This window comes from Phyllosticta citriasiana (assembly GCF_038021145.1).
Source record: "Phyllosticta citriasiana strain CBS 120426 chromosome Unknown IWZ02scaffold_29, whole genome shotgun sequence".
In the NCBI taxonomy this organism is placed as follows: Eukaryota; Fungi; Ascomycota; class Dothideomycetes; order Botryosphaeriales; family Phyllostictaceae; genus Phyllosticta; species Phyllosticta citriasiana.
The window spans coordinates 33,955-59,402 of NW_027117306.1; the positions used below are offsets into that span (position 1 = coordinate 33,955).

Here is a 25,448-nt window from a genome sequence, read left to right on the forward strand (position 1 = left end):
TGCCGTAGATACGCGGAATGCGCGGGACGACAGAGTCGATGGCTCGCGGACGATGACGAGTCGACCATTACAGTACGGACTGACTGACTGACTGACTGACTGACTGACTGACTGACTCTGATGACACGCATTTCAACACTTGCGCTCTGATATTTCAAGCAAGCAAGCCACCTCGTACGAACGCACAATTGAAATACCGAAACCTCGACATCCACCATTACTACCATCATCGACATCAATAATAGAGCACCAAACGCCGTTCGTTATTTCTAAGCCAGCCAGCCAGCCAACGAACGAAGGGGACGTAGCGTAGCGTAGCGTAGCCCCGCCACTCCGGCACGCAGGCACGCCCGTTACGCTACGCCCCCGCCGGCCGGCCCCGTTGCCGTGGCCACGGGTACGCGCGAGCGACGCGTATGGCCTCCTGGTGGTTCGTTTATTTCTAGGAACCGCGGTGCGCCGGGTGGATGGATAGATGGATGGGCACAGGTGGTGGATGCGTGTCGCGCTATCTTAGCTTACCAGGCAGTTTCAGCCAACCAGTCGGCGACGTACGTACGTCATGGCCAGCCAGCCAGCTAGCCATTCCGCACTCGCTCGGTGATGGTGTGACGAGCGTGGCTTTGCTGTTTTTGCTGTTGTTGTCGTTGGTTAGAGAATGGAGGTGCTGTGCTTCGTGTGGCTCTCTGGATGAGGTTTAGTTTGCGGTTAGGTTTGTGGCATGCTGACTCAAGGCTCGGTAAGCTTTCTGTGGTGGTAGTGGTGGTGTTGTTGGGCTAATCTAGGCTGAGCTGGCTGAGCGGGGCGGGCGTTGGACGCGTGGAAAGGTGGATGGGGTTTCATGGATGAGGTGATGGGTAAGGTGAGTGGAAGTGGCACAGAGACTGGGCAGAGAGGACTGTTTGAGAGGTGAGTAAGTTTGTGGGAGAAGTGACAGAATGTGGCAATGTGGTGTACGACATCCTTTCCTCCACGTTTTCTCTCCAGTCACGCAGTCGTTTTCTTTCCTTAGCCGAAGTCAAGTGCCTACTGCGTTTAGACTGCAGAGGACAGATGTAGGTAGGTAAAGGACGAGAGATTTCCTTCACTCGACTTTCAACAACCTCATCTCCCTGATGACCAACGCCAATCACGCTCTAATCAATTCACAGTCTGTCTCCCCTTGACCACTGGTACAACTATATGCAAAGAGACGGACGGCATACATCTGAATGCCCGTATACTGGAAGATCCCAACCCTCCACACAAGTGCTCCTCCTGACTCCCTCTAAACGACCACCCTCTTTTTCTCCTTCGCCACCCTCTTTAATGAAGTACAGAAGTGTCTACAACCCATCCGCCCATCCACCGAACCAGACAGACAAGCAAGCAGGTAGGTACACGACATCGATCCATCGATCCATCCTCGACCATCCTATCCCAAACCATCCCAAGACTCTTGGCACCGCCGATCCGCATCCCACCCATCCCATCCCATCCAAATCCCGCTCCGTCACTCGGCGGACCTTCCCACGGCAGCCTCTGGCTGCGTCTCAGAAGAAAAAAAAAAAAAAAAAAAAAAACACACCGATCGATACGTAGCCACGACGATCCCACCAGTGCCGCCAAGAGAGAGAGAGTGGAGTGTACGAAAGGGGGGAGGGGGAAGAGGGGGTTTCGCCAAGCACCGGCGGAACCACTTGGCGCCGCGGTGCGTGTGTAGCGTCGGGAAGAAGGAAAGAAACGTGCACTGGCACTGCACCACCACGCACCGCAGTCAGTTGTTTGAGGGATAGGAGGAGGAGGTGGGTGGGATGGGATGGGATGGGTCATGGAGCGGTGCAGACTGTGAGGGAGAGCGTGATTGCTGCTACCTACCCTAGGCGCCCACCCACCGCCTGGCTGAGAGCGCGCCAAGGCTGACGTCGTGTTGCGTGCTGCTGTTGCGTGCTGCTATGCTGCTATGCTGCTTTGCCCGCCAAGCGGATGGGTATACGTACAAAGTGGAGGTACATAGCGGTGGTGGTGGTGATGGAGCGATTGTCGTTGTTTCGCCCGTTTTCTGTTTCTGTTCGTGTTTCGTCTCGTCTCGTATCTCAGCCTGCCAGCCGGCCAGCCAGCCAGTAAAGTAGTCTACACAGCACGTGTGTGGCTGACCTCCTCGTTCGGTCTCGCTTTCCATCAGTTAATCGCGCAGGCCGGTACTGTACGGTACGGTGCGAAGCGTCGTTGACTTGTTGGTCCTCTGCACTAATGCGTGTGCTTGCTTGCTTTCTTTCTTTCTTTCTTTCTTTCTTTCTTTCTTTCTTTCTTTCTTTCTTTCTTTCTTTCTTTCTTTCTTTCTTTCTTTCTTTCTTTCTTTCTTTCTTTCTTTCTTTCTTTCTTTCTTTCTTTCTTTCCTTCTCTCCTGCTCTCGTCCTTGGCCAGCTATGTATGTACAATGCAGCTTGGACAGTCGTCTAGGTGAATCAGATATGGTGTTGGTTTGCCGCGGAGACTCTGTTGTCCGGTTCTTTTGGGCGTTGCGCACATGCATACATGCATGCGCAGAGTGGAGTGGAGTGGGGTGGAGCGCAGCGCAGCGCTGGATGGATGGATGCCAAGGCGACATGACGGATGAGGCGGGGCGGGGCAAGATGATGCAAGGAGCCGTTTTGCGCTTCCTTTGCTGGTGCGTCGGCGGTGGGCGTTGTGGGTGTGTGGGTGGATGCGGAGAGAGGTTCAGGGGACGGGGCAAGGCTAGGAGGGTTTGTTGTTCTGCCAATTACCTTGGAGATTTGGGAATTGCGAATTGTTGGTGTGTGAGCACTTCTGGTTGGAGAGTGTGGTTGTGATGTAGTGTGATGTGGAGTAGTTTTGCAGTGCGCTACTCGCGCAGTGTGGGAAGAATACCGGAAACGTTGGCAGTGACTGACACGAGAGGACAGGTGAAAAGCGACATAGAAGGAGTTTCATGGGAAAGGGGGCTGTAGAAAAGCTGATGATGGTCTTTTGCTGAAGAATCCTTGGAAGCTGAGGGTATGGCTTTGCAAAATCTGATGATTTTGCGTCTACGGTTGCGGCTCAAGGATTTCGGTGATGAACCATGTCTACCAAACCCTTTCGATTCCTCAGATCATGCACTTTACGACTCCATACCAACGTCATGATGTCTACATTCTTGAGAATATCTATGTTGAAAGCACGGTCTGAGCAGAGAGTCAGCACGAAGTAACGAAAAGCGTCGTTTATCACTGTTTACAATGGGTCCGCGCTAGATTTGAGAGAATGCAAAATTGCAGAGTTATCTTTTGTATTTTAATTGTTTCATACTATATAGATGAAGACTTCCCGCGTGAAATTTCGCTCAAAATTTTGAAGTGATGGCAGCGCCACCTGTCGCTCAATCCCTCATACCTGCGCGGTGAACTACTCACCTTCCCACAGGCGAAATTGTCTAAGCAAATGAGTTCGCTGGCGATTTGAGGGCATGTAGGCTCGTATCTGATCGCATCTTTTGGTGGGTCTATACCTGACATATTCCAGGGGGTCTCAAGTGCTCATAGACTGCCGTTGTAGACGATGGAGAAATAGACTGGTCCTGCTTTCTTGCATGGCACTGAGCAAACTTGTTGAAATCTGCAAAGAGGCTTCTTATCCGATGGCGTGGAGGCAATCATCTGTCAAAAGTCTGCAGTCGGTGTGTGTTGACGGAACACTGGCCAGCATTGTTTGGCTGGCTGTGCTAGGAACGCCGGCAGGAAGTGAGCAAATATATGAACATATCTGAGCCAATTTGTCTGCAACCTTGGTGCATTGGACCAATTTGCGTTGCAAACCCAGAAAGAATAAGTGGGGAACCGGATGACGTCGAGGATTGTTGCAACTTTGAATTTCAACACCTGGGCTCGATTTTGACACTTTTTCGTCTTCAGTTCAGTACAGTAGCAACGCACTGAATTACCCAGAATGGCACTCCTGCCTCGATACCTGCCTCTAGCCACACGGCGGTGTCTTCCAAACATTATTGACTCGGTGAGCTTGACCTCGACACCTTCGTTCCAATCCACCACTCCAGTGTCCTGAATTCAACCTCATGATCTGAGCGGGCTGTCAACACTTCCACTGCAGCAACCTGCTACGCTTCTCCACCAACTCGCTCGCCTTTCAAGACGTTCAGTCTCTCCACTTCGTCTTTTCGGCTCCTCGCAATCTTGATCTGCGCTTGAGCGCGTCCCAAAACATTGGCCCAGAGCTCCACAACTCTTATCCACGACCTCTCCTCGCCAATCTTGTGAGATTCTGGCCGAAGTGCATGATCTCGACTAGTTCTGACACAGATACAGCTCCGTGACTCCATTCTGCACACTCGTCGTCTTCATGCTCCCCGAACATTTCTCTCGCCAACATGTCCCGTGAGGATGCCACCCGCGAATGGGCCGTCAAGTTCGAGAACGAGGTCCTCAGCAAGCCGGAGCACGCCCATCTCCGCCCTACGACTACGACCCAAGACACCGTCAACCTCAACGATGCGCTCAACGGTCATTACGAAAAGAAGCCAATCTCTGACTGCGCTCTTGCTTTCATGCGCCCGCTAAAGTCGCTCTACACTCGCTACCTGTCCGAGCGTGGCGAGCGTACCGTTCTCAAGTGCCTCGAAAAGGCCATCAAGAATCGCTTCGCGAAGGGAGACGACACGGGAATGCCGGGCTTGATCTTGGCTGATGTTCTGATGGCTGAGAAGCTGGCTGCGGAAGTCATGCGTCGTTCGGGTTCTGTAGAGCAGTCAAGCGGAGAGTACCAGCTCGCAATGCCCAACGAGCCACTTTTGGTGCGCTGGTGCAAAGAGATGACCCAGAAGCAGCCCACGTGGCCCAAGCGGTCGGACTTCGCCACCAAGGAGCAGTGGGACGAGGCCATGGGCCTGACCGAGCAGGAATGGTGGGAGGCTTGGGTCAACGCGATCGAAAAGAACTGGGGCTGCTACATCCACAACGCCATTCCCCTTCACTTGCGCGAGCCCGTCGCCGAGCAGCAGGGCAAGGACCACGTCCGCCTTCTGAACTACAAGCGCGAGGACGGCGACGACTTCGACACCGGTGGACGTACCGTGAATGACTACCGTGGACCGATGGACTGGACGGTTTCCTTCACCTACCATCTGCTCGTGCTCTCGCAGATGACGGCCAAGGCTCACGCCGTTGGCATCAAGTGGATGGATGACGTGGTCAGGGAGCGTCTTGAGGCGCCGAGGACCAGCAAGCAGGCTTGGCTCAACTTGAACGATGTCAAGAAGGCTGTCAAGAAGCTTTCTGAGGATCTGGACGCAGGCACTCAGGATCGACACGCCGATGGATATCTCGTGAGGGGGCTTCGAGCACAAGTGGGCGGAAAGTGAGGGACGATCCACAATGGCATGGCTTTGGAGGAAGGCTTGGGTTGAGTGGACATCGTCATGGCTCTAATTTTGATTTCGGGGAGTCCATGGGCTGAGACACAGGATAAAAAGGAATTGAAGCAGGAGAAAAGGAAGGAGTAGGACGACGGTCGATCAGGCAGTGCTTGGACTGGACGTGGCTCTGGGTATCCGGGCGTGGCTAGACTCCAAGACAAGTTGGCGGTCAGTATAGTTGACAAGGCAGAGCCAGCCAAATGATGGCAAAACATTCAGCACGGATTGCTTTGATGAAGGTTTGATGTTTGCTAGGCACTTGCTTACCTTTGAGGTTGCCGGAAAGCCTGCGAACCTTCACCCTTGACGAACGAACGAAGTCCTCAAGGCTGCAGCTCAGTAGATAAGCTGCTGAAGTCAGAATTACCGAAAGAGTTGACAGAGCAGCTCTGCCGGACGTGTTCTGCGCAAAATGTGCGTCTTCAGTTCGGTGGCTACATGGACCAAAAACGCCAGTTTACTAGCAAGGCATCAGTCGACGAGTAAGCATGCGTGGATGATATCCTAGCCTGGGAAACGCAAGCATGAACACTGCTTAAGGGTACTCGGCAATAATCCACCACTTCATTGTCTAATAATGAGTACTTGGCTGGGGGACGTGAGCGGAGGTCAAGAATTCAACTCGGGGCCTCTGCTAACGTTCTGCTGATCTGTTTTGTTCTTTTTGGCTTTTTTGTCCTCCCACATACACAGACACACAAACTGACAGACAGTTCAACGAGTTGAATCAATTGATTGATTGATTGATGGACCGATGGATGCCCGACAAAAAAGTGACCGACTGACTGACTGACTGACTGACGGACTGATGGATGTATGCAACGCCATGGAAATGCCCAAACGAAGAGTACTACCGTGATAAACCAGGTAGTCGTGGTAGTTGTTGTAGTTGTAGTAGTAGTAGTAGCAGGGCCTATCCATCCTGCTCCTGCCCCCCCACCCCATCCCCCCTTCCCCACCCCTTCGTCTCTTTCCTCCCTTCCAGAATGCCCCGAATGAATGCCCGAAAAAGCTAACGAGGTAAGGTAGTCAATCGCAGCAGCACTAGCGGTAGCAGCAGCAGTCAAGATGGGTATTGTGCGTATACGCATACAGACATGCGGAGAGAGAGAAAACGACAAAGAGGAGGCGACAGCAGCAGTAGTAGGAAAAGATTTCCCGCAAACGATACGCAGACGAAGAAGAGCAGCAGCAGCAGACAGGAAAAAGGCCGACTCAAGACTCCAAACAACGCGGGTCGGTATCACTGGGGCGCGCAGAAATATTGCCGATAGTTGTGGGGGTACAAAAAAGGAAGATGGAATATCGTCAGGCAGAAAGTACCACGGACCCCCCAAGTGCAAATCACAGAACGGGTCGTTCGAGCTGGCTGAGCAGACTGTCGAGCTCGCTCCAGTTGTCTGGAGTAAGAGCAAACTTGCGATGCTTGCGGCTAACAACGTGCTATTCCAGGAAGTCAGCATGGTCTCTTATCGCTTGCATCGACACACGTACCGTATCAAAGTCTTCAAACTTTTCCTTGCAGTTTTCGCAGTAGCCGGGCTTGGGTTCCTTCTCGACTGGCTTCTTTCGGCGAGCATAAACCACTTGTCTGGGCTTGACTTCCTCTTCGTCCTCTTCGTGGATGCCCCCGAGAGTGTCTTGGGCCTTGCGCTTGGTGGGCCTGGGCATTTGGATGGGCGCGTGAGGCTCATTGATCGTGGCGCGAAGGTCTGTCCACGAGTTTGCGCTGTTTGGAGCACTATTCTTTTCCAGCACCTTGCGGCTGAGTTGATGGAACGCTTTGCTCTGCCCGGCGGCACCAGTTGGCGCCGCGGCTGTCGAAGAAGTCACTTGCTGTGATTGAATTGCAGAGGTAATGTTGGAGGGCTGGACTCCGGACGCAACGGGCACACCGCCAATGAAGTGAGGCTTGGTGCGCAGACTTGCCTGCGCACTGCCAAAGAGGGGCGCCGAGTCTGTGTCCTTGCCCTTGGATGGGATAATCTTGGGCGCCTCTAGGGGCCTGGAACGCGACTCATGATCGTGTTCGTCGTTTGATATCGATGGGCGCCGTGTCGAGTTGCCGTTTTCTGCCAGAGGCCTTCTGGAGGTGGTAGCCGTTGACCTTGCGGCCAACTCCCGAAGATTCAACTCGACACGGGCCCTGGCAATCTTGGGAATCTTTCCTTGCTCTTGCTGCAGTTTTCTCACGTGATGCGGATCCTCCACAAAAGGACACCTCCCCAGCCCAGTCAGACGGAATTGCGGCCACTTGCCCTCTTCCCTCGTTCGCGGCTTGTCATAGTCTCGCAAGATGGTTGGGCGATATTTTCCATTCATGCAGTGAACATAGACGTAAAAGCCCCGGAAGTGGGCTGCGTCCTTGGTGGACACGGCCAGGTCCCTGTCGGCGGGTCCATTGACCTTTTCGTTGCGCAGGAGCTGCTCAAGGTCCGGTGCGCCCCGGCTTTTGGCGGCGAGTGTGGTCGTGGAGCCGCGGGTGTGGTAGTCTGGGGGCTGCTCTCCAGTCTCTCCGGAGAACATGGTTTTGAGTACTCGTTCCAGCTTCTCCATAGCCCATATCTTCAAACCCATTTCCCTGGCCTTGAGCAGAATGTCTCCAGACTTTCTTTCTATTTTGGAACGAGACTCAGCCGCGCGGTCGAGGACGGCCGGGTTGATGGTGCGCGGTTGGCCAGCATCTTGGTGTGTGTTTTCGGGCGGGATTGGCCGCGGGGTGACGACATGTGTTATTGATTTGGAAAAGAACTTTTCTTCGCGCTGCAGGGTGTTAGCACGTCGATCCAAATGCAAAGGAGGCAGACGTCATACCGCTCCCAGAGCCAGCAGCTGCTTGGTAGCTTTGGTCCGTGCATCCTCGGGTATGCTCTCAAAGTAGAAGACAAAATGCGGAAACGCCTTCCTATAGTGTTTCTGCCACTGGCGGACCGTCTCGAGGTTGTCGTGGGCGGGCCTTGCGCTCTTCTCCACGGGTCTGGACGAGAGCCTCGAGTCGCGCGTGATGTCTTGCTTTTTCTGGGATGCAGAAATTTGACTCTGGCGAGTCTTTTGCAGCAAGACGTGACGTCGGTTCTCTACGTCGGTGTCCTCGACAATGAGCTTTTTGGTGGGTGGCTGCTGAGCATACGTGAGGTCTCGCTGCTCGCTCGCGTAGGAGCGGTTGCGTTTGGTTGCAGCGGCGGCCGGGGGTCGGTAGGGCGAGTTGGTGCCATTGGGGACGTTGGCCAAGGGCATGCGGCGAGAAGACATGGTGGAGAGGGCCTGCGGAGAGGGCGGGATTGAGACTGCTGCCATACGTAAGGATAGCAGAGGCAGCGAGAAGCAGACAACGGCGGCTGGCTCGAGGGGTAGGGTAGGGTAGGGTAGGGTAGGGTAGAGTAGGGTAGGGTAGCGCGCGCTGCTACACGTCTCGATGGCGGCGGCGGCGGCGGCGTCTAGAGGGCGGAAGAGGCCATGGCAGTCGGCAGCGGACAGAGGGAGCCTGGATGTCACGGACGAGGGGTTTAGGCCAGCGAGGGTTGGGAACAGCCTGGGAGAGGCGGATGGAGTTGTTGTTGAGCGACCCGAGGCTGTCTGCTGTGGTCACGTCGTCGTGTTGTTGTGAGCTGCGGTGGGTGCTCGACCGGCAGCAGTCGCGCTAAGGCAGGCGTTCCCGTCCGCAGAAGTAAGCGACGAAGCCAAGGCCGCCCCGTAGCAACAACCCAAGCCCAACCACCAGACCGAAGCTGCACCCAGTCTTCGACGACCTTCCTTGCTCGATGCACTTGTCCATTCGCATCCGGGATGGCCGTTGAGCCCTCATTTCTGCTACAACCCAACGACGGCGGCCTTGATGCCGTCTGTTCACGGCCATGCTGCGGCGCTCTGCGCCCAAAACACCCCATAAACAAACACCAAAACAAGCTCCACAATAATACCAAACAACTGCCACCACGACAATGGGCCCGCCGAGACTTTTTTGTACCACCACCGCCTGCATTGCATCGGAATAACAAGTCTCTTTCGCTGTCCATGTAAACAACGCGTCTACCCGTCTACCACGCCCGTCTAAAACACCACGGCCCCGCCTAACGCTCGAGTCAGCCATGCTCAGCCACGTGCAAAGTCGCGTCTTACCGTCCACCAAAATGTCTGCACCGTTGATGTAGCTTCCTGCGTGCGAAGTGAGCAGAATCAGAGGCCCTGTGAGTTCCTCGGGCAGACCCATCCTTCCCATTGGATTGCGCGAAGCCCAGCTGTTGCGCGCCCTCTCCAGGCCCGGTCCCTCATTCAGGATCGTGTCCATGTAGCCGGGGCTGATGGTATTGACGCGAATGCCGTGGCGAGCCCACTCGGCAGCCAGGCAGTTTTTGAGGTGCAGCAGCGACGCCTTGGAGACATTGTACGCGACTTGGGGCTGGGGGTAGTTGACCCTGTGGCCCGACATGGACGCAATGAAGACGATGGAGCCCTTGGATTTTTGCTCAATCATTTGCCTGCAGCGATTCTCCGGTTAGCCGGTCCAGACTCGCAGCTCCGACTAGATTCGTACCTGGCCGCTGCCTGTGCACACAGAAACGAGCCCGTCGTGTTGATCTCCAGGACCCTACGCCATTCCTCTGGGGCCATGTCGACCGCATGCGTGCAGCCAACGACGCCGGCAAAGCAGCACAGGACGTCGACGCTCCCCAACTCCTGGGCCGTCTCGCGTACGGCGGCATTGACATTGTCGGCGTCTGTCACGTTGACCTTCTTGGCAATAACGTTGGCGTCGGGAAAGTCGCGCTGCAGCGCCGCAATTGCCGCCTCGGCGTGGGCTGGATTGATGTCGAAGAGCGCAAGGCCGCTGACCCCGTGCTCGAGCAAAGCGCGGGCTCCCTCCAGTGCCAGGGTTCCAGCTCCGCCAGTGACTTGTATCGTGAGCACAGGCGTCGTCAATTGGGGGAGCGCGCCGTACCAATGGCGTTGCCCTCGACGCCGAACCGAAAGCGAGCGCGACCTTCAGGGTTCAGATAGTGAGGAATTGGGGGCGGAGGACCGGTCAGGGAAGCCGCCGTGCCGTCTGACAGCTCCATCTCCGGGAGCTGCCGATTGACGAGAGCATTGCGATCAGTGCCGTTGGGGGGCATGTTGGAGCCGACTCGATTGAGGGTGGGGTTGAAGCTGTCGACGGCTCTGGGTCGAATTTATTCTAAGCAGCAGAGAGAGAGGTGGGCCGCAGCAGGTAAAGTCCACCCACGGCAGTCTGGCGCAGTTGCCGTTGGACTGGTGATGTCAAGCTACTGTGGCTACAGCTCTGGGCCTCCAGCGGGGAAGTGATGCGAGGCGTGGCAGCAACTTTACCGAGACTCGGCCATGCTCCTCCCCAGACAATGAACAGGCTGAAACCGCTTCCCATGCCGGCCCGAATCCCCCATCACCACCATGGATTGATCTATTGTCGTCGCGTCTATCTCGGTCTTTGTCGCATGTTTCATCAAGCGCAACGCCTCAATGGCAAAGCCCCTCGTAATAGTGCTTTGGCCAGCAGCCATGTCCTTCCATCTGGTCTCCTTCATAAGGCTGTCCCAAGGCCGCCCGCTGTCCAGGTTTCGTTTTCTTCATCAGACCTTCTAGAAGCCTGCCATCCTCGTCCGCTGCTGATCCGACGCGTCGCACGTTGCATCATCCCATCGGCCTAGACTCGTTGACGGCTTTACTCTGTTTCTTTGATCTGTGTCGCTCTTCTCCCGCTCTTTCCATTCTCCGATACCTCTCGTTCCGGATCATGGCCAACGACATTCTCGCCTTACCCCAGAAAGTGCCCGAAGTAGGCAAGTGGCGTGACGAGATGCCATTGCTCCCCGCCGCGCTCTACACGCTCTTCGACATCTCTACCGCCGACCTTGTCCGCCTGCAAGAAGCCTGCGAAGTCGAGTGCGAGATTCACCGCCCCGGCGACTGTGTCAAACCACCGACACACTCCAACTTTTGCGGCCGCGACCTGGCGGCCATAGTAAACCACCACCTGCAGCTCGCCGAGACCAAAGAATTCGACCCCACGCTGTTCATCGTGGCGGTCGGCCCGGATTGGGACACGCAGGGCGTGCTGCTGGTCACGTTGGATGCCGACGGCGAGCAGGACGACTGCCAGCCAGACAGATTCTGGGTCGAGGCGAGGCGGTCTGGCGGTGCTTTCGTCAGCATCTCGATTGGGGAGTCGGATTGGCAGAGGGCGAAACAAGCCTTTGCCACGTCGAAATGAATGTCTCGGTGAGTAGCGCTCCCACCGACGACGCACACGCACCGAGCCTGATCCTCATGATGACCTTAGACAGGCCTAGGTGAATGATGCAAATTGGAGAGCTTTTGGCGCTGCAGCGCTCGGCGAACGGTCTCTTTCCGCGCATCGCGCCGCGGGTTGCTGCTTGGGACTCGAGACGCTGCTCAACTGAGGTGCGCATCCAACTCGACGATCTTGCCCATGGCACCGGCGGCCATGTGGCACCGACCCTCCTATCCGGTAAGAAGAACGGCAATCACTGGGGGAGAAATGACGAATGCGTCTGCGCTGTGGTACAGGTAGTTGGGCCGACGAGGAGGTCGCGCGCGAAGAGCATGGGGAAGAAAGTGTCTTGGACAGACGCGATGAAGTGCATGGCGGACTGCAGACAAGCATTCAATGGACGAACACGCGGCCATCTGGACAATAGGGAGGGAGACAGGCGAGGACATGATTGGCGGCAATAGTAGGATGAGAAGTACTTTGCACATACACATGCATCTCAGAATACCATCAAAACCATCACCACAGCACAGGAAACAGAGCCCACACATGCACATCCCCCGCATTCCCTTTCACCCAAGCACAACAAAAGATCCGCAAATCAAGAACCCAAAAAAAAAAAAAAAAAAAAAAAAAGATATTGTGCACAATAACCCAGGCAGCAGCACCCCAGGAACAAGAGGGCAAGCAGAGAAAATGCCGTCCCGTCCGTCTCAACCGAATCCCGTGTCCCGATTCCCGAGTAGGTAGGCAAGGTAAGGCAGCATGTAATGTACAGTAAGTAGGTACCTAGGTAGAGCGCCGAGACCGAGGAACGAGGAACGAGCGACAACGAACTACAGTAAAGTAATCGAACGAACGAACGAACGAACGAATCACGCTGGCAAGGCGGACGGGTTGCCGTGTGTGGGTTGGGTACCAGGTAGGCAAGGTAGTAGTAGTACACTTGCCGAACCGAGATGGGCTGGGTGGGTACCTACCTTAAGGCAGGGTTCGGTGGTTGTGGTGGTTGGGTCGGGCGGGCAAACGGTCGGAAAAACGAATGTGCCGAGAGGGGGAAACAACAAAGCGCGTCGATGTTTTTCCGCCGCACCAACAATTTGCCAGCCTTGAGATTTCATCATTCATTCTCGCGTCTCGTCGGCGGCTTGTGACGCCGCTTGCCCGTCTAATTTCCTGTTCGCTCGCTCGCTCGCTATTCCGACTGCGACTGCTTGTCTCGCGCAACGCACGACGACGTCGTCATCGCTGCCACGCCGACGCCCACGCCGACGCTTCCATGCGTCCTCCTCTCGCCTTGCCTTGCCTTGCGCCTAGAGCCTCGTCAGCTGGCTGAGTTCTACTCCCTTGTCTGGTCTGCTCTGGTCTGATCTGCCCCAGCTGCTGGATTGGAAGTAGAAGGGGATGGTCATTGATGCAACATACCTACCTACCTTCATACCTGCGGATGGAGTTGGACAACAGGCAGACAGACAGACAAGGGACAGGCGAGGACAGTCGTGACGGCTGGGCTAGGCTGGGCTGGGCTAAGCAAGTCGAGGCGCTGGTGACGGATGGATGGACGAACGAGCAGGCCGGCGGCCAGACGGTTGACAGCAGAGACCGGACCGACCACACCACAAGCACAGCAACAGCTCCAAGAACCACCCCGTAAGTCACCAGTTTTTCCTTCACTCACAACACAACACAACCAACGAAAATGATGAGATGCCACAATCCAAATATGTTTCAACCCCATCTGACGCTCGGTCTCTGTAACGGGAGAATCCGCGCCTTGATTACGCACGGCATGAAACTCTGAAATCCCCCCCCCCCCCCCCCCCCCCCAAAAAACCCCCTTTTACTACACACATACATACACGTACATTGCTCGTTTCTGTAGCGCGGTGCTGACGGCGAATCAGGCAGGCGTTGGTTTTGAAATGAGTTTGTCGATTGATTGATCGTGGGTGGACCGGGAGTGATGCCCGTGCGTGCGAAGAGGCAGGTAGGTGGGAGGCGAGTTGCTATAGGTGCTGTGGGGCTGTCCTGCGTGCGTACTCCTAATCAAGCAAGGGGTACCTATGGGATGGTGGTTTGAGTACAGGTAAGTCAAGACGAGCAGAGAAGGAAAAGAGACCCTCCTTCCCTGCCCTCTCTTCGCCAAGGCCGTAAGGCCTGGCAGTTCACGTAAGATAGGTAGGTTAGGTTATACGTAGCTGTTTGAAATGAACGCCTGAAAGAAAGAAAGACATCATATCACATACACACACACACACACACTCTCTCTCTCTCTCTCTCTCTGCGTCAGCGTCGCATGCTTCAACTTACCGCAGCTGTTGATCCATCTACCCTTTACCACCCGGATAACTACCTAAACACATACATACACACAAACCCATCAACTTAATCCGTCCCCCGTGCCAGCCAGAGACCACAAAGACACGACCGAAAGCGCGATCTCACCGTGAAATACTGATTCCCTTACCTCACCCTTACCTCACCCTTACTTTCGCCCTTCGTCGTTCCGTCGAAATGCAAATGAATAAATGGACAGCGACCTACTTAACTACACAATCCCCACAACGCCCATGAAGCCGCGCCCACGATGATTGCCATGGTCCAATCAATCGACAAATTATGCGAAGCAAGTGGCAGACATGCAAATGAGAGAAGAGGAAGAAGAGAAATATCTCGATTCGCTGGGCATTGCCTCGACTCGCATCGCACCCTGCCTGTCCCACGCACCCACTTACCCATCCATCCCTTCCCTTCCCTTCCTCTCCCCCTTATCCATTCATTTCCTTTCCTTCCCTTTACCTCACTTTCTCAATACAAGCCAACAAGGTAGATATGTAGGAAGGTAGGTAGGTAGGTAGGTAAATACCTCACTCCATCTCACCGGCCGACCGACCAACAACCCAAAACACACATATACACATACGATCCTCTCAAACTCACCCACCTTCCCTTCTCTTCCCTTCCCTCCGTCTGCCCACATTCTCACAGCTTTACAGCTCAATCAATGCCTCCTCCTTCGGCGCCGTCGGCGCGTGTGTCGGGGCAGCCGGGAAAGCGTCGGCGCCGTACCCCGTCGCCATTGCCGGCGCCGGCGGCGGTTGCTGCGGCTGCATTTGCGGGGGCGGGGCGTACTGCTGTTGTTGCTGTTGAGGAGGTTGACTGGGTTGTTGCTGTTGAGGCTGCTGCTGCTGCTGCTGCTGCGGCCAGTAGGCCTGCGGTGCCTGTTGCGGAGGCGGCGCTTGTTGTTGTTGTTGTTGTTGTTGTTGTTGTTGTGGCGTAGGTTGCTGCTGCTGCTGCTGCTGCTGCCAATATGAAGATGATGGCTGCTGCTGTGGTGCAGGGGGCTGCTGGTGATACATTTGCGGCGAAGACGGCTGGGGTTGGGGCTGCGGCGGCGGTGGCTGTTGTTGTTGCTCTTGTGGCGCCGCCGTGCTCGGCTGGCTGTTGTAGTAGTACGCTGCGTTGGGGTCGTCTGGTATTGACGGCTGCGAAGGCGCGTATTGCCCGGCGGGTGGCACCGACGGTGCCGTTGCGGACGTCCTTCTTTGCAGCTGGGGCGATCCTTGCAACGAACTTGGGCCCTCACTGTGAGGTACTTGCTGGTACGGTGCACTGGCCGGTTGGGCCTGTGGCGGCCCGTGATTTGGTTGCGGGTATTGTTGATATTGTTCCGGGACAGGCGGATATGGTTGAGGCGGCATAGACTGGCGGTTTGAGTAGGATGGTGCAGCCTGCGGTTGGCCTTGATAGAACATGGATTGTGGTCTTCCATACGGCTCGCTGTTGCCCGTGTAAAAGCTTTCAGCAGCCGACGGTCCAGATGCTTCAGGAGCGCCCGAGGCGAGTCTAGGGTAGAGATTCGATCCCGCGGCCTGGTAGCCCCATCCAGAGTTATTGTACGTGTTGGAGAGGCGCTCCTCGAGCATTCGATCGTAGTAGCGCACGACTGTCGAAAGTTTGGCGTGTAAATCAAGCAGAGTATCTGCAAATGTTAGCATGGCCTGGAATGGCTCGAGTCAACTCACCATGCTTGCTCATAGTCTCGCCATACGTCCGCGCCAGCTTTGGTCGAAGCTTGCCTATGCTTTCGTACAGCTCCTGAATCTGTGGCTCCCGCAAAATCGTCCCGGGGGGCTGATGTTGTAGCCTGTCGACCAGTGTAGCAAAAAGACTGATATTCTCGGCCTCTGCAGGCGTCAGCTCATAGTCATTCCTCGGCGCCGCCACCGCCGGCGCGTCTCCCGAAGAATGCTGCATGAATTGGGCTGAGTGCTTCTTCTTTTGCTCTTCCATATCTGCCAGCGAAGCAGCGATTGCTGCCTTCAGGTCAGCGTCCTCCTCTTCCTCGTTCTGCACTTGACCGTTGGTCGGTGCTTTGGACCGCAGCTGTGACTGCGGGACGTAGCCGGCGCCGGTGTTTGCCTTGACCTCCTCCAAGCTCATCTCCAAGGCCTTTTTCAAATCTGCGTCAAAGCTGTCTTCTACTCTTGCGCTTCGAGGCTCAAGCGATCCCTGGTATAGCGTCTTGGCGGGCTTTGCGGCGTCGAAACCTCGGGGAACCGGCGTTGCCCGGCTCTTGTCCGCCAATTTGACGTGGCAACCATCGTCCACACGCACCGGCTGCATTATTCCCAAATGTGGCAGAGCGATACTCTTGCTTGAGCAGGCGCCGCAAAAGACGCCACCGCAGTTGCGACAGTGGTGTTTGCGATTGGTAAAGGTAAAGGCGGTTCGGCAACGCAGACAGACATCCGAGTCGGTCCACTCGGGTGGCTATGATGGTCTAAGCGGAGGCTCTAAAAGCGTTGAAAGGCACTTACGGCGCTACTGTCGAACATGCTGCTGAGGACCTCTTGGCGCGGAGGAAACTGGTATCCCTCGCGCTGCAACGACCTGTAGATTTCTGTTATGTAGATGAGCTGCGGACGGCCCTCTGCGGCGATGGCCCAAAACTGTATCAATTCCAGTATCTTGTTCCTGACGTCTTGGTTGACTTCGGCGGGCCCGTATGCCTTGAGGAGTGAAACGAGGTTGTCCATGAATTCGCGCGAGGCAATCTCGAGTATGAAATGATCGCCCCCATTTTTCACACAAGTATCGGTGAGCTGCAACTGGTCAACGAGGGCAGTTGGGGAGCGGTAAAAGGGCACGCACGTTGAGGGCGGCAAGCTGGACGTTGGGGTTCTTGTTTCCCATGCGCTTCTTGAGCGAGCGCATGGCCTCTTTGGGCTGGACGGTCTTGGAGCGGATGATGTCGGAAATTTCGAGGTTGAGCGCAATGTCCTCCCTGTGGGAATGAGTTAGTGAGGACGGATTCGATGCGGCGGCGCGGGGAGCTCACAAGCTGGACGAAGTGGCGCGCTCGACCTGATCGTCGAGGGCCGAGTTGGAAGATGCAAACCAGCCGGCCATGGTAAAGATGCAGCAGGGGTATCTCAAGTCAAAGAGAAGAAAGTTGGGAGAGGATGGATTGGGCTGCTGGCATGTGGACGGAACAGTACATGTATGGTTGGTTGGTTGGTTGGTTGGTTGGCTGGTTCCTTGGTAGGCATAGGTAGGTAAGCCAAGGCGGTGTGGCCCAAGCTCAGACGCCGCAGAATTGAACGGAACGGCTTGTTTTGCGCGTCGTCATGGTTCGAGGCGGCAGCCCTGGGCACTTAGGTAATGACTGGAAAACATTGCTGCCTACATGATGGTTATCTGCGGACTCAACACCATGTAAATGTCATGATTCTGCAGACTCCACCCCTCCTCATTCAGCTCCCCCGTGCTGCGCCCGCCGTCGTGCCCTGTGCGGGGCGACGTGCGTCAAGTCAAGTTGATCTGCTGAGCCACAGACCAACCTGCCTGACCTGTGGCGTCTGCGCCGTCTAGTCCATCGTCATCCTGGAAGCTTCCCATCACCACCCGGACATGCACCACCGCCCTCCCTCTCTCTCACCTCGTCCGCAACTCGACCAACCGCCGTTGCCGACTGCCAGCTTACCGTGACCTCACCGCACCCCACGAATCCATCGTTTCCCCGGACAAACCCTCGCTGCCGCTCGCTTACCCTCGACATGTCCACCCGATAAATCGCCCGCCATCGACACCCCGCGCGCGTGCCCATCGTCCTCCGACCCTCTACCATGACCTCTTTCCGCCCCAGCTCGAGCGGCTTGCCTGCAGGTGCACGCGGAGACAATGGACCCTTCCAGTCGAATCCAACCAAGGCCCTCTTACACATCGACGACCTCAAAGCCCGCGCCGAGGAGAGGCTGAGAGATGCACCTCCGACGGTATGTCCGCCATGTTTGGCCGAGGACGGGACCCTCTAACCAATCAACAGGTCGACCGGCTGCTCGCAGTGGCCGAGCAATCCACCAAACAAGTCGGCTATCTCCTAGACTATCGCCGCCCAGACTTTGCCTACGTCGAATTTCTCGTGGCCTCGGAGATTGTCTTCAACCTGATTCCTCGACACCGAGACGCGCCCATAGCAAAAGGTGATAGAGGGACCAGATACCATAGGCACAAGACCTTAATGAAGGTGCGACTACAACTGGCCCCGCAGCGAGATTTGACTAAACAAAATGACAGCAACTCGAGCAATGGACGGACCAAATGACGAGCGTTAAAGATATCATCGTCAACGACAACAGACGGAACGGTACACTGCCGCGACTGTCGCCCAAGGACATTCAAGCACGCCACACGAGCCTACCGGCGCTTGCATCTGGCACCACGCCCTACAGAACGCAGCGATACTCGGCACAGGATGAATTGTTTCTAGACACTGCAAGCATGCCCAACACACGGCGCCCTTCGGCAACATCGGAAGCGACTTCTGGGAGATCAACTCCCTTGAGCGCGGCAGACTCGCCGCGATACCGGATCGATCCAAGTCAAGCACCCACAAATGGAGTCAATGGGCTATCTACCCAGGGCGATGCACTGAGTGAACGCTTTGCAAGGCTCCGAGTTGGGAACCAATCATCGTCAAGACCTTCGTCGATTGCGATGCCTTTGCATACCGACTATGTAAACGCTCCCTCTGGCTCCTCGCGGGTCATGGGGCCACGAGCCATGCCCAATGGCGTTTTGCCCGCTCTGCCACCTAAAATACCCCTCGACACTCGATTACCTGCCTCTATGCCCAAAGAACCAAGTCCCACGTACAGCCCAGCGCGCAACATGCAGACTCCTGCGGACATTATTCCCCCTCGAACAACAGCACGCAGCCTGGCCCGCCAGAACTCAATCCCCGCCTCGAGCCCGTCTGCTGCACCCACCACCAATGGTGCCTCGGACTCGTATTTTCCCGGATCCTACAATGGAGCTGCTGTGCGCAGGAAATCGGTCCACGGGCCTCGGGAACTTCAAATCAGTTCTGAAAAGCTCTACGACTACCTTAGACGCTTCAATGTGCTGCTCATTGACGTGAGAAACAGACAAGATTTTGACGATGGCCACATTTATGGAAAATCAATCATGTGTGTAGAACCTACGGCGTTGCGGCGCGACATGTCTGCAGAGGAGCTATCGGAAGCTCTCATACTCTCCCCGGATGTTGAGCAAGAAATGTTTGACCGGCGCGACGAATTTGACCTCGTCGTCTACTACGATCAGTCAACCCCCGATGCGTCGTTCCTGACGAGGCATAGCCGAACCTCTCAAGAGTGGATTCTCAAATACTTGTACGATGGGCTGTACGAATTCAACGCGGAAAAGCCGCTGCAAAGGCCCCCAATATTGTTAATGGGAGGAGTCGAGGCCTGGGCTGACCTCCTTGGAACCGGTGCGCTAAAAACATCCGCAACTGCGTCAATTGTCTCGGACATGCAAAGCGGAAGAATTTCACGGCCGGTAAGACGACCAGTTGCGCGGCCGAGATACTACATGCCGCCAAAATTGTTTGACTACAATCCTCTAGATGCCGAAGAAGAGAAGAAGTTTTTGGAAAAAGCCAGGGGCGAACGTCCGACAATAGACCCATCGATGACGGCGGAGGAAGAAATGTCGTACTACCGCAGCACCGAGGACTTCATGCGGCGGTTCCCTGAAGCATCCGCAATCGAACCTCAGTCCATGAGTGCCCCACGGATACCATCACGGCCACCTCCAAGACCGCCCTCGCGCCCCTTGGAAAAGCAGGTCCAATATCCTGGCGCCGTGCCTGCCATTCCCTCGCGCCCCCCGCCAGCCGCCCCAAGAGTCAGCTATAGTGGCGTGCATGATAGAAACCATCCTGCAAACCACGTTGCGCTTCAACGAACATCACAGCTCCCTTCATACTTTCCGCCCAGTCAACTCCCACAAAACCTCCGCCTTCCCAGGACCGGTCTCTACAATTTTGGCGTCACTTGCTACATGAATGCCACAATCCAGTGCTTAAATGCAACGCTTCCGCTGACGCGCGTTTTCCGCGATGGAACTTTTGGGACGTACATTCAGAGGCAGAATTGGCGCGGTTCCCGGGGTCTCATGGCCGAGACTTATGCAACCCTTGTCCAAAATCTGTGGCAAGAAAATGCCGGGCCAGTCCGACCTAAGACCTTGCGCGAACTGTCGGCGCGCATGAACAGGGAGTGGGGACTGGACCGACAACAGGATGCGAAGGAATATCTCGACTTTATCCTGGACCTCTTGCACGAAGACCTCAACGTCAACTGGGCACATCCGCCGGCGCAAGCACTGACGGAAGAGGAAGAAGCGCGCCGGGAACGGCTTCCAAAGGCCTATGTCGCACATATTGAGTGGCTTCGCTGGTCCATGCGCGAGTACTCGATAGTCAGCGATCTTTTTGCCGGCCAGCATCTTTCGCGACTTCGCTGTCTGACTTGTGGTCACACATCAACGACCTACGAGACTTTTTACAGCATCAGCGTCGAGATTCCCCACAATCATGCGGCCGACATTCGCGACTGCCTGCGCAGCTACTGCGCGGAAGAGCGGCTCTCTGGCGACGAAGTCTGGCGATGCCCGCGCTGCAAGGTCGAACGAGAGGCAACCAAAAAAATCACCATCACACGCGCACCCCACTTTCTCATAATCCATTTCAAGCGCTTCAGCGCCTCGCACACGGAACGCGCGCGCAAAGTCCGGACACGGATCGAATTCCCACTGACAGGTCTTGACATATCGCCCTTCGTGCTACCACCACTAACGGCGGACGAGGAGCAGCACCTGATGCGGCGAGCGGACGGGGCCGAGACGCTGCGCAACCTCAAGGCCGACGACCGCATGACGCCGCCGTACCTGTACGGGGCGTACGCCGTCATGCGGCACCACGGCAGTGCGCTCAACGGCGGCCACTACACGGCGTGCCTCAAGGACACGGCGCGCGGCTGCTGGTGGAACTTTAACGACGCGCGCGTCCACGACTTCCAGCCCGACGCCGTGCGCGGCAGCGACCGCCTGCAGAGCGAGGACGCGTATCTTGTCTTTTATGAGCGCGAGAGGCTGTGGTCGGCGGATGGGGCGGCGCCGGTCGTCAATGGCGCGCGGTAGATCAGCGCCATTTTATGATGGATGGCGCTGAGAGGGAGGCAATTGTGTGGCCGTCGTCGTCGTTTTCTTGCATTTCTTGTTTTCGTTGTGCAGACAGGCGTGATAGCGCGGCGCCAGGGTGCGGTGGGTGCGTGGGTGTCAAGGTAGTTTGTTTGCTTCCTTTTTTCTCTTGTCTATTTGAGGCATCAAATCTTTCTCTCTTCACATCTTTTGACCTTTGGCCGTCGGCTGCCGTTGTTTGAATAAGACGGGGAAGGGGCCTAGGGGCTAGGAAGAAAGTCGCTCTTGTATGCCGTCGTCGTCGTGGTGCCGCCGTGGGTTGTTGGGTGGTTGATGTAGTTGGTAGTGGTGGTGGAAAAAGATCAAAGCAAGCAGTGCAGCACGATACCTATCAGATACCTACTACCTACACACAGTACGATGGTAGTACAAAAAAGGAAAGGAAAGAAAAAGCGGACGACAAAAAGATGATGGGATTTTCCTTTTCTCCATCTGCCTGTCGCGTGTTGCATTGCGTGTTGCATTGCGTGTTGCATTGCGTGTTGCATTGCGCTTCTGTTATCCTGCCCTCTCTCACATCGTCCATGCGGTCTCTCGTCTGACGTCTTCTCTGCGTCGTTCATGTTGTTAAGTGTTGGGGTACAGCGCACATAGTCAGTCAGTCCCATCGCTGACGCTCATCAGGTCAGCTACCTAACCTGCCAGCCAGCCAGCCAGCCAGTCAGCCAACTGAGCAGGCAACAAATGAGCAGATGTCGGACGGATAAGCATGTATAGGCGCACGACACGGTCAGAACATGCAGTCGAGTGTCAAAAGCACCGCTACGGCCACACCAACAATGTAACATATGGCAAGAAGCCGCAGCAGGGAGGGAGGCAGGTCTCGTAGGTATATTAGCTAGTCAGTTTAGTCAGTCGATTGGGCAGGCAATTGGGCAGGCAGGCAGGCAGGCAGGCAAGTCGACAGGTAGAATGGTACATCAACGTTGTTGACACATGACAGACAGATTTCTCTCTTATCCAGACGGGCCGGAAAGACGGACGGACGAGTCAGCGCGAGGAGGAAGAAGAAGAAGACGAAGAGAAAGGGAAAACGAAGGGGAAAAGAATTGAGAAAGAGAGAGAGACTGCCAATATGACTAACCCACCCATTCACTCCCCCTCCCGATAAACCAACCGATGCTCAAACGCCCACGCAAAAACCCTGTCCCAATTCCTACACAAATGCGTCGCGCCCATGCCATCGATGTGTCCCTGCGGCACGAGCACAGGCTCAAACGTCACATCCGCACTACACATGATACTCTGCCGAATATAATCAATGCAATGATCGCGATGCATGACAGGGTCCTGATCGTCGTTTCTAAACTCGTCGACCATGGCGCCAGGGTAGAACGCTTGTCGGATGTAGTCGAGGCAGTGCAGTTGGTGGAAGACGCTGAGGCCGTAGGCGCGGTGCGTCGAGGGGTGGTGTTTGGAGGGTTGCGCCCAGGGGAGGTTGCGTTGGTGGGTGCGCGCGATTTCGACGAGGCCGTCGCCGGGCGGTCGGAGGGCGGACCAGAGCGCGTTCGAGGCGGCGGTGGGTGTGCCGTTGGCGTAGGCGTGGTAGGCTTGGAAGGTTGTCGGCGTATCGAAGAGGACTGCCGTGGGGGTTAGCTGTGCATGTATGCATGTGTGTAGGTTTCAGGGATGCGAGGGCAACACGTCGTCGACCAACTACTACTACAACAACAAGAAACTCGGGGATTTGGAACAACTTACGCTCCTTGTCGAACCCTACCGGCGCGCGCGCCTCGTCGCCGCCATACCGCCCGCCCCGACGCGCGACGCCATTCGCATGCCCCCACATCAGCAGGCTGACGACAAAAAGCAGCAAGTTGGCCGCCGTCAGCGCCGCCGCCGGGCTGCGCCACCAGGGCCGCTTCTTGCGCCTCCTCACGATGCCTTCTCCGCCCGCGTATCCCTTACCCTCTTCCTCTTCCTGTTGGTCCTCGCCAACGCGCATGTATCCCTTCCATCCGCGCACGCCGGGGATGCCGAGCTTGCTGACGCGCCGCACGAAGCCGCCGAATAGCGGGCGCCCGCTGGGTTCCTGAGGCCCTGCTTGCGAGTGGTGTGGTTTTTCGCTGCGGTTATTGTTGTTGTGGTGCTGGTGCTGTGAGGGCGTTGCTGTAGCGCTGCTGCTGCTGCTGCTGCTGCCGCTTCCATTGACGTCACCCATGGCGTTGTGTCCCTCCTCTTCTTCTTCGGCTTGGGAGAAGGGCGAGTAGCGTGTCGTTGGTGACCAAGGCGACGGCGGGAGGGATGAGCTCTTGCGTCTGCCGCTGCCGCCGCTGCCGACGGCGCTGGTGCCGATGCTGGGTCTTTTGGCGTGTTGGGTGAACATCTCTTTGGAATAATTGCTTGATTTTGTCGTCTTCCTTCTGTATGGACTTGCCACGCTCCTGGGTTGATGTTCTCGTGGTTGTGGCTGTGATCTTTGCGTCCTTCAGCTCCGAGGCAGGATACGGACGACCGATGGCAAACGACGGCGAGCTGTGTGGGCAGAAAGATGGATGTGCGAAGAGAAGAGAAGAGCAAAAAGTGGAAGAAGAAGAAGATAATGAGAGGAACCGCGCGTTTCAATATCGCCTGCTTTCACAACGAGAAGAGACGCAATCCCGTCACTCACTTCTTCTCTTCCATAATAGGCCCTTTCACCAGGCGCTCTGCCAACTCCGCGTCCCGCGCAGGGCAACACATTCGATTGATTCGACCTGCGCAACAGCGGCGAAGTTTGCCACGGCGCCGCCAATAGCCTCATTGTGCGCCGGTCATCCCTTTGTCTGCGCAGAGGACGGTGCTCGCTTATGGATGTCAATAGAGCCGCGGTGTGGTTTGGCGAGCGGAGTTTTCTTTGTTGATCCACGCGCTAACATCCTAGGTGAGGAAATTTGCGTTGGTGCCATAGCGAATGGTCGTTGGTTGAGCTACTGCTATGGTGACAGGACAACACGTCGTGAGGTGTACAGTCAGTGCAGCGAAAAGGAGCTGCTGGATTTCCCCAAGTGAGCATGAAGAAGTCTAGAATGAGACAACAGCCGCCAAGTCTTTCCGTCTTTCTGAAGATCTCATGAATAAGAAAAGGAGGCGAGACTACGAAGTACAAGTCTGAGAAATAATACTGTCTCGGCTAAGTTGCAGCAATGACGGACCTGCATCAACCTACCAAATGTAAGCATGGCGCTCGCCTATACCAAGCCATCTTCTCTTTTTGCAGGAGACAACCAAAATGGCACTTGGCACCGATACCGGTTACATGGCTTTGGGCGGTATTCGACAACGAATGCAAGTGTCCCACGTGTGAGCCTGCAACAAAGAAGCCCACAAAAATCTGGTGAGTAGGTCCAGCACAGACGGTACAAACAGATGTAAAGATCGAGCGTAGGAGCAACGGCCAGTAAGATGAGGTAGGTGGTGAAAGAGAGGATGGAAGGTTATCCGAGCAGATGAATGCATGCCAGTTCTCGTACCACATGCATGTATGGAGTAAGGAGAAGGCAGGGGGCAGCAGACGATGCGAGCTTCTGAACAACAAAGGGCATGGGCTTCGTTGCTGGGCTTGGATTGACATCTTGGCTCTGGTGGTACATACCTGACTGTCTTGCAGAAACGGCTCAAAGTCTGGCCCTGCTGAGACAGTTGTCTCGGCGGATTCTGCAACTATGTTTGACAGGTGTTGGCAATTTTCCCTTGGTTGGTTCGTCGAGCTCCATGGCGGAGTGCCTTGGGACAACCCGTGGAATAAGCAAAGAGAAGAACGAGCCGCCAGAATACCTTCTGTACGTCCCTAGCGCGTCTGATCGCCGTAGCAAAGGAAAGGCTCCACCTTGATGGTCATCTTTCTTTTTTTGGGGCTGGCCAGGGCTACCCACCATGATCTCACACGTGGCCGGGCGCACCGGGGCTTGCGCCAGCAAAGGCGCACCAGGGGCGGGACGGGGAAGAGCGGTAGGCACGTGTTGATGATGGTAATAGTTATGATAGGTTGACGCTTGAGACTTCAGCTGCGGCGTCGAGCAGATTGCTGTGAGACTCGAGCGCGTGGCTCTTGCAGGCTGACGGCACGGCTGGCCGCTCCCCGATAGGAGTTGGATGGGACGGACGGGTGTTGCTTATGGCTCTCTGCGAAGGGGGTTTGTCCCGATTGGTGGAAGGTTCAAGGGGGCCAACGGGTTCGTACAGGGTTGGTGGTAAGGGTCTCTGGCATGGCCGGGGGCTTGAGACTGATGATTGCTTTTTGGATGTGATTGATAGATTAGC

At 55.8% G+C, this 25,448-nt stretch overlaps 9 protein-coding genes across 9 annotated transcripts; 3 read left to right on the forward strand and 6 right to left on the reverse strand.

Moving 5' to 3' along the window:
* Positions 1 to 934: 934 nt before the first annotated feature.
* IWZ02DRAFT_168309 (uncharacterized protein) lies at positions 935 to 2,294 on the reverse strand. The gene is made up of 2 exons (XM_066762158.1): positions 1,980 to 2,294; positions 935 to 1,735 (listed from the first exon to the last, which is right to left on the reverse strand). The coding sequence occupies exons 1-2, from the start codon at positions 2,159 to 2,161 to the stop codon at positions 1,306 to 1,308; spliced, it is 612 nt and encodes a 203-aa protein (XP_066617344.1). The 5' UTR covers positions 2,162 to 2,294; the 3' UTR covers positions 935 to 1,305.
* A 2,072-nt stretch (positions 2,295 to 4,366) lies between these two features.
* On the forward strand, positions 4,367 to 5,356 carry IWZ02DRAFT_438051 (uncharacterized protein; the record flags this gene model as incomplete). Its single annotated transcript, XM_066766691.1, has 1 exon — positions 4,367 to 5,356. One exon carries the CDS (start codon positions 4,367 to 4,369, stop codon positions 5,354 to 5,356), a length of 990 nt encoding a protein of 329 aa, XP_066617345.1.
* Positions 5,357 to 6,719: 1,363 nt separating this feature from the next.
* Positions 6,720 to 9,056, reverse strand: IWZ02DRAFT_168393 (Dfp1/Him1, central region-domain-containing protein). The gene is made up of 3 exons (XM_066762161.1): positions 8,225 to 9,056; positions 6,905 to 8,173; positions 6,720 to 6,853 (listed from the first exon to the last, which is right to left on the reverse strand). The coding sequence occupies exons 1-3, from the start codon at positions 8,705 to 8,707 to the stop codon at positions 6,755 to 6,757; spliced, it is 1,851 nt and encodes a 616-aa protein (XP_066617346.1). The 5' UTR covers positions 8,708 to 9,056; the 3' UTR covers positions 6,720 to 6,754.
* Positions 8,812 to 9,656, reverse strand: IWZ02DRAFT_168383 (uncharacterized protein). The gene is made up of 2 exons (XM_066762160.1): positions 9,530 to 9,656; positions 8,812 to 9,480 (listed from the first exon to the last, which is right to left on the reverse strand). The coding sequence occupies exon 2, from the start codon at positions 9,424 to 9,426 to the stop codon at positions 8,917 to 8,919; it is 510 nt and encodes a 169-aa protein (XP_066617347.1). The 5' UTR covers positions 9,427 to 9,480; positions 9,530 to 9,656; the 3' UTR covers positions 8,812 to 8,916.
* On the reverse strand, positions 9,446 to 10,615 carry IWZ02DRAFT_168410 (uncharacterized protein). The gene is made up of 4 exons (XM_066762162.1): positions 10,350 to 10,615; positions 9,945 to 10,302; positions 9,530 to 9,888; positions 9,446 to 9,480 (listed from the first exon to the last, which is right to left on the reverse strand). The coding sequence occupies exons 1-4, from the start codon at positions 10,519 to 10,521 to the stop codon at positions 9,461 to 9,463; spliced, it is 909 nt and encodes a 302-aa protein (XP_066617348.1). The 5' UTR covers positions 10,522 to 10,615; the 3' UTR covers positions 9,446 to 9,460.
* Positions 10,616 to 11,054: 439 nt separating this feature from the next.
* On the forward strand, positions 11,055 to 11,844 carry IWZ02DRAFT_168362 (uncharacterized protein). Its single transcript, XM_066762159.1, has one exon. It carries the CDS (start codon positions 11,160 to 11,162, stop codon positions 11,634 to 11,636), a length of 477 nt encoding a protein of 158 aa, XP_066617349.1. The 5' UTR covers positions 11,055 to 11,159; the 3' UTR covers positions 11,637 to 11,844.
* A 2,723-nt stretch (positions 11,845 to 14,567) lies between these two features.
* Positions 14,568 to 17,155, reverse strand: IWZ02DRAFT_168436 (uncharacterized protein). The gene is made up of 5 exons (XM_066762163.1): positions 16,999 to 17,155; positions 16,812 to 16,944; positions 16,478 to 16,762; positions 15,683 to 16,430; positions 14,568 to 15,639 (listed from the first exon to the last, which is right to left on the reverse strand). Exons 1-5 carry the CDS (start codon positions 17,067 to 17,069, stop codon positions 14,648 to 14,650), a joined length of 2,229 nt encoding a protein of 742 aa, XP_066617350.1. The 5' UTR covers positions 17,070 to 17,155; the 3' UTR covers positions 14,568 to 14,647.
* Positions 17,156 to 17,658: 503 nt separating this feature from the next.
* IWZ02DRAFT_168458 (ubiquitin carboxyl-terminal hydrolase 2) lies at positions 17,659 to 21,327 on the forward strand. Its single transcript, XM_066762164.1, has 3 exons — positions 17,659 to 17,935; positions 17,986 to 18,186; positions 18,237 to 21,327. Exons 1-3 carry the CDS (start codon positions 17,786 to 17,788, stop codon positions 21,144 to 21,146), a joined length of 3,261 nt encoding a protein of 1,086 aa, XP_066617351.1. The 5' UTR covers positions 17,659 to 17,785; the 3' UTR covers positions 21,147 to 21,327.
* Positions 21,328 to 22,017: 690 nt separating this feature from the next.
* Positions 22,018 to 23,348, reverse strand: IWZ02DRAFT_466726 (uncharacterized protein). The gene is made up of 2 exons (XM_066768515.1): positions 22,908 to 23,348; positions 22,018 to 22,786 (listed from the first exon to the last, which is right to left on the reverse strand). The coding sequence occupies exons 1-2, from the start codon at positions 23,149 to 23,151 to the stop codon at positions 22,299 to 22,301; spliced, it is 732 nt and encodes a 243-aa protein (XP_066617352.1). The 5' UTR covers positions 23,152 to 23,348; the 3' UTR covers positions 22,018 to 22,298.
* Between the last annotated feature and the right edge of the window lie 2,100 nt (positions 23,349 to 25,448).

What these genes read in the sequence shown, in the direction of transcription:
- IWZ02DRAFT_168309 (XM_066762158.1), bottom strand. Translation starts at nt 2,161, where the DNA reads ATGGAAAGCGAGACCGAACGAGGAGGTCAGCCACACACGTGCTGTGTA. An exon ending in CCGCTATGTACCTCCACTTT is followed by an intron (nt 1,736 to 1,979) that starts GTACGTATACCC and finishes GTGGTGGTGCAG; the next exon opens with TGCCAGTGCACGTTTCTTTC.
- IWZ02DRAFT_168393 (XM_066762161.1), bottom strand. Translation starts at nt 8,707, where the DNA reads ATGGCAGCAGTCTCAATCCCGCCCTCTCCGCAGGCCCTCTCCACCATG. An exon ending in AGCTGCTGGCTCTGGGAGCG is followed by an intron (nt 8,174 to 8,224) that starts GTATGACGTCTG and finishes AACACCCTGCAG; the next exon opens with CGCGAAGAAAAGTTCTTTTC. An exon ending in AGTTTGAAGACTTTGATACG is followed by an intron (nt 6,854 to 6,904) that starts GTACGTGTGTCG and finishes TTCCTGGAATAG; the next exon opens with CACGTTGTTAGCCGCAAGCA.
- IWZ02DRAFT_168383 (XM_066762160.1), bottom strand. Translation starts at nt 9,426, where the DNA reads ATGGACAGCGAAAGAGACTTGTTATTCCGATGCAATGCAGGCGGTGGT.
- IWZ02DRAFT_168410 (XM_066762162.1), bottom strand. Translation starts at nt 10,521, where the DNA reads ATGCCCCCCAACGGCACTGATCGCAATGCTCTCGTCAATCGGCAGCTC. An exon ending in TGTGCACAGGCAGCGGCCAG is followed by an intron (nt 9,889 to 9,944) that starts GTACGAATCTAG and finishes GAATCGCTGCAG; the next exon opens with GCAAATGATTGAGCAAAAAT. An exon ending in TGCAGACATTTTGGTGGACG is followed by an intron (nt 9,481 to 9,529) that starts GTAAGACGCGAC and finishes CTCGAGCGTTAG; the next exon opens with GCGGGGCCGTGGTGTTTTAG.
- IWZ02DRAFT_168362 (XM_066762159.1), top strand. Translation starts at nt 11,160, where the DNA reads ATGGCCAACGACATTCTCGCCTTACCCCAGAAAGTGCCCGAAGTAGGC.
- IWZ02DRAFT_168436 (XM_066762163.1), bottom strand. Translation starts at nt 17,069, where the DNA reads ATGGCCGGCTGGTTTGCATCTTCCAACTCGGCCCTCGACGATCAGGTC. An exon ending in TCCAGCTTGCCGCCCTCAAC is followed by an intron (nt 16,763 to 16,811) that starts GTGCGTGCCCTT and finishes GACCAGTTGCAG; the next exon opens with CTCACCGATACTTGTGTGAA. An exon ending in CGAGACTATGAGCAAGCATG is followed by an intron (nt 15,640 to 15,682) that starts GTGAGTTGACTC and finishes TAACATTTGCAG; the next exon opens with ATACTCTGCTTGATTTACAC.
- IWZ02DRAFT_168458 (XM_066762164.1), top strand. Translation starts at nt 17,786, where the DNA reads ATGACCTCTTTCCGCCCCAGCTCGAGCGGCTTGCCTGCAGGTGCACGC. An exon ending in TGAGAGATGCACCTCCGACG is followed by an intron (nt 17,936 to 17,985) that starts GTATGTCCGCCA and finishes ACCAATCAACAG; the next exon opens with GTCGACCGGCTGCTCGCAGT. An exon ending in GGCACAAGACCTTAATGAAG is followed by an intron (nt 18,187 to 18,236) that starts GTGCGACTACAA and finishes ACAAAATGACAG; the next exon opens with CAACTCGAGCAATGGACGGA.
- IWZ02DRAFT_466726 (XM_066768515.1), bottom strand. Translation starts at nt 23,151, where the DNA reads ATGCGCGTTGGCGAGGACCAACAGGAAGAGGAAGAGGGTAAGGGATAC. An exon ending in GGTAGGGTTCGACAAGGAGC is followed by an intron (nt 22,787 to 22,907) that starts GTAAGTTGTTCC and finishes CCCCCACGGCAG; the next exon opens with TCCTCTTCGATACGCCGACA.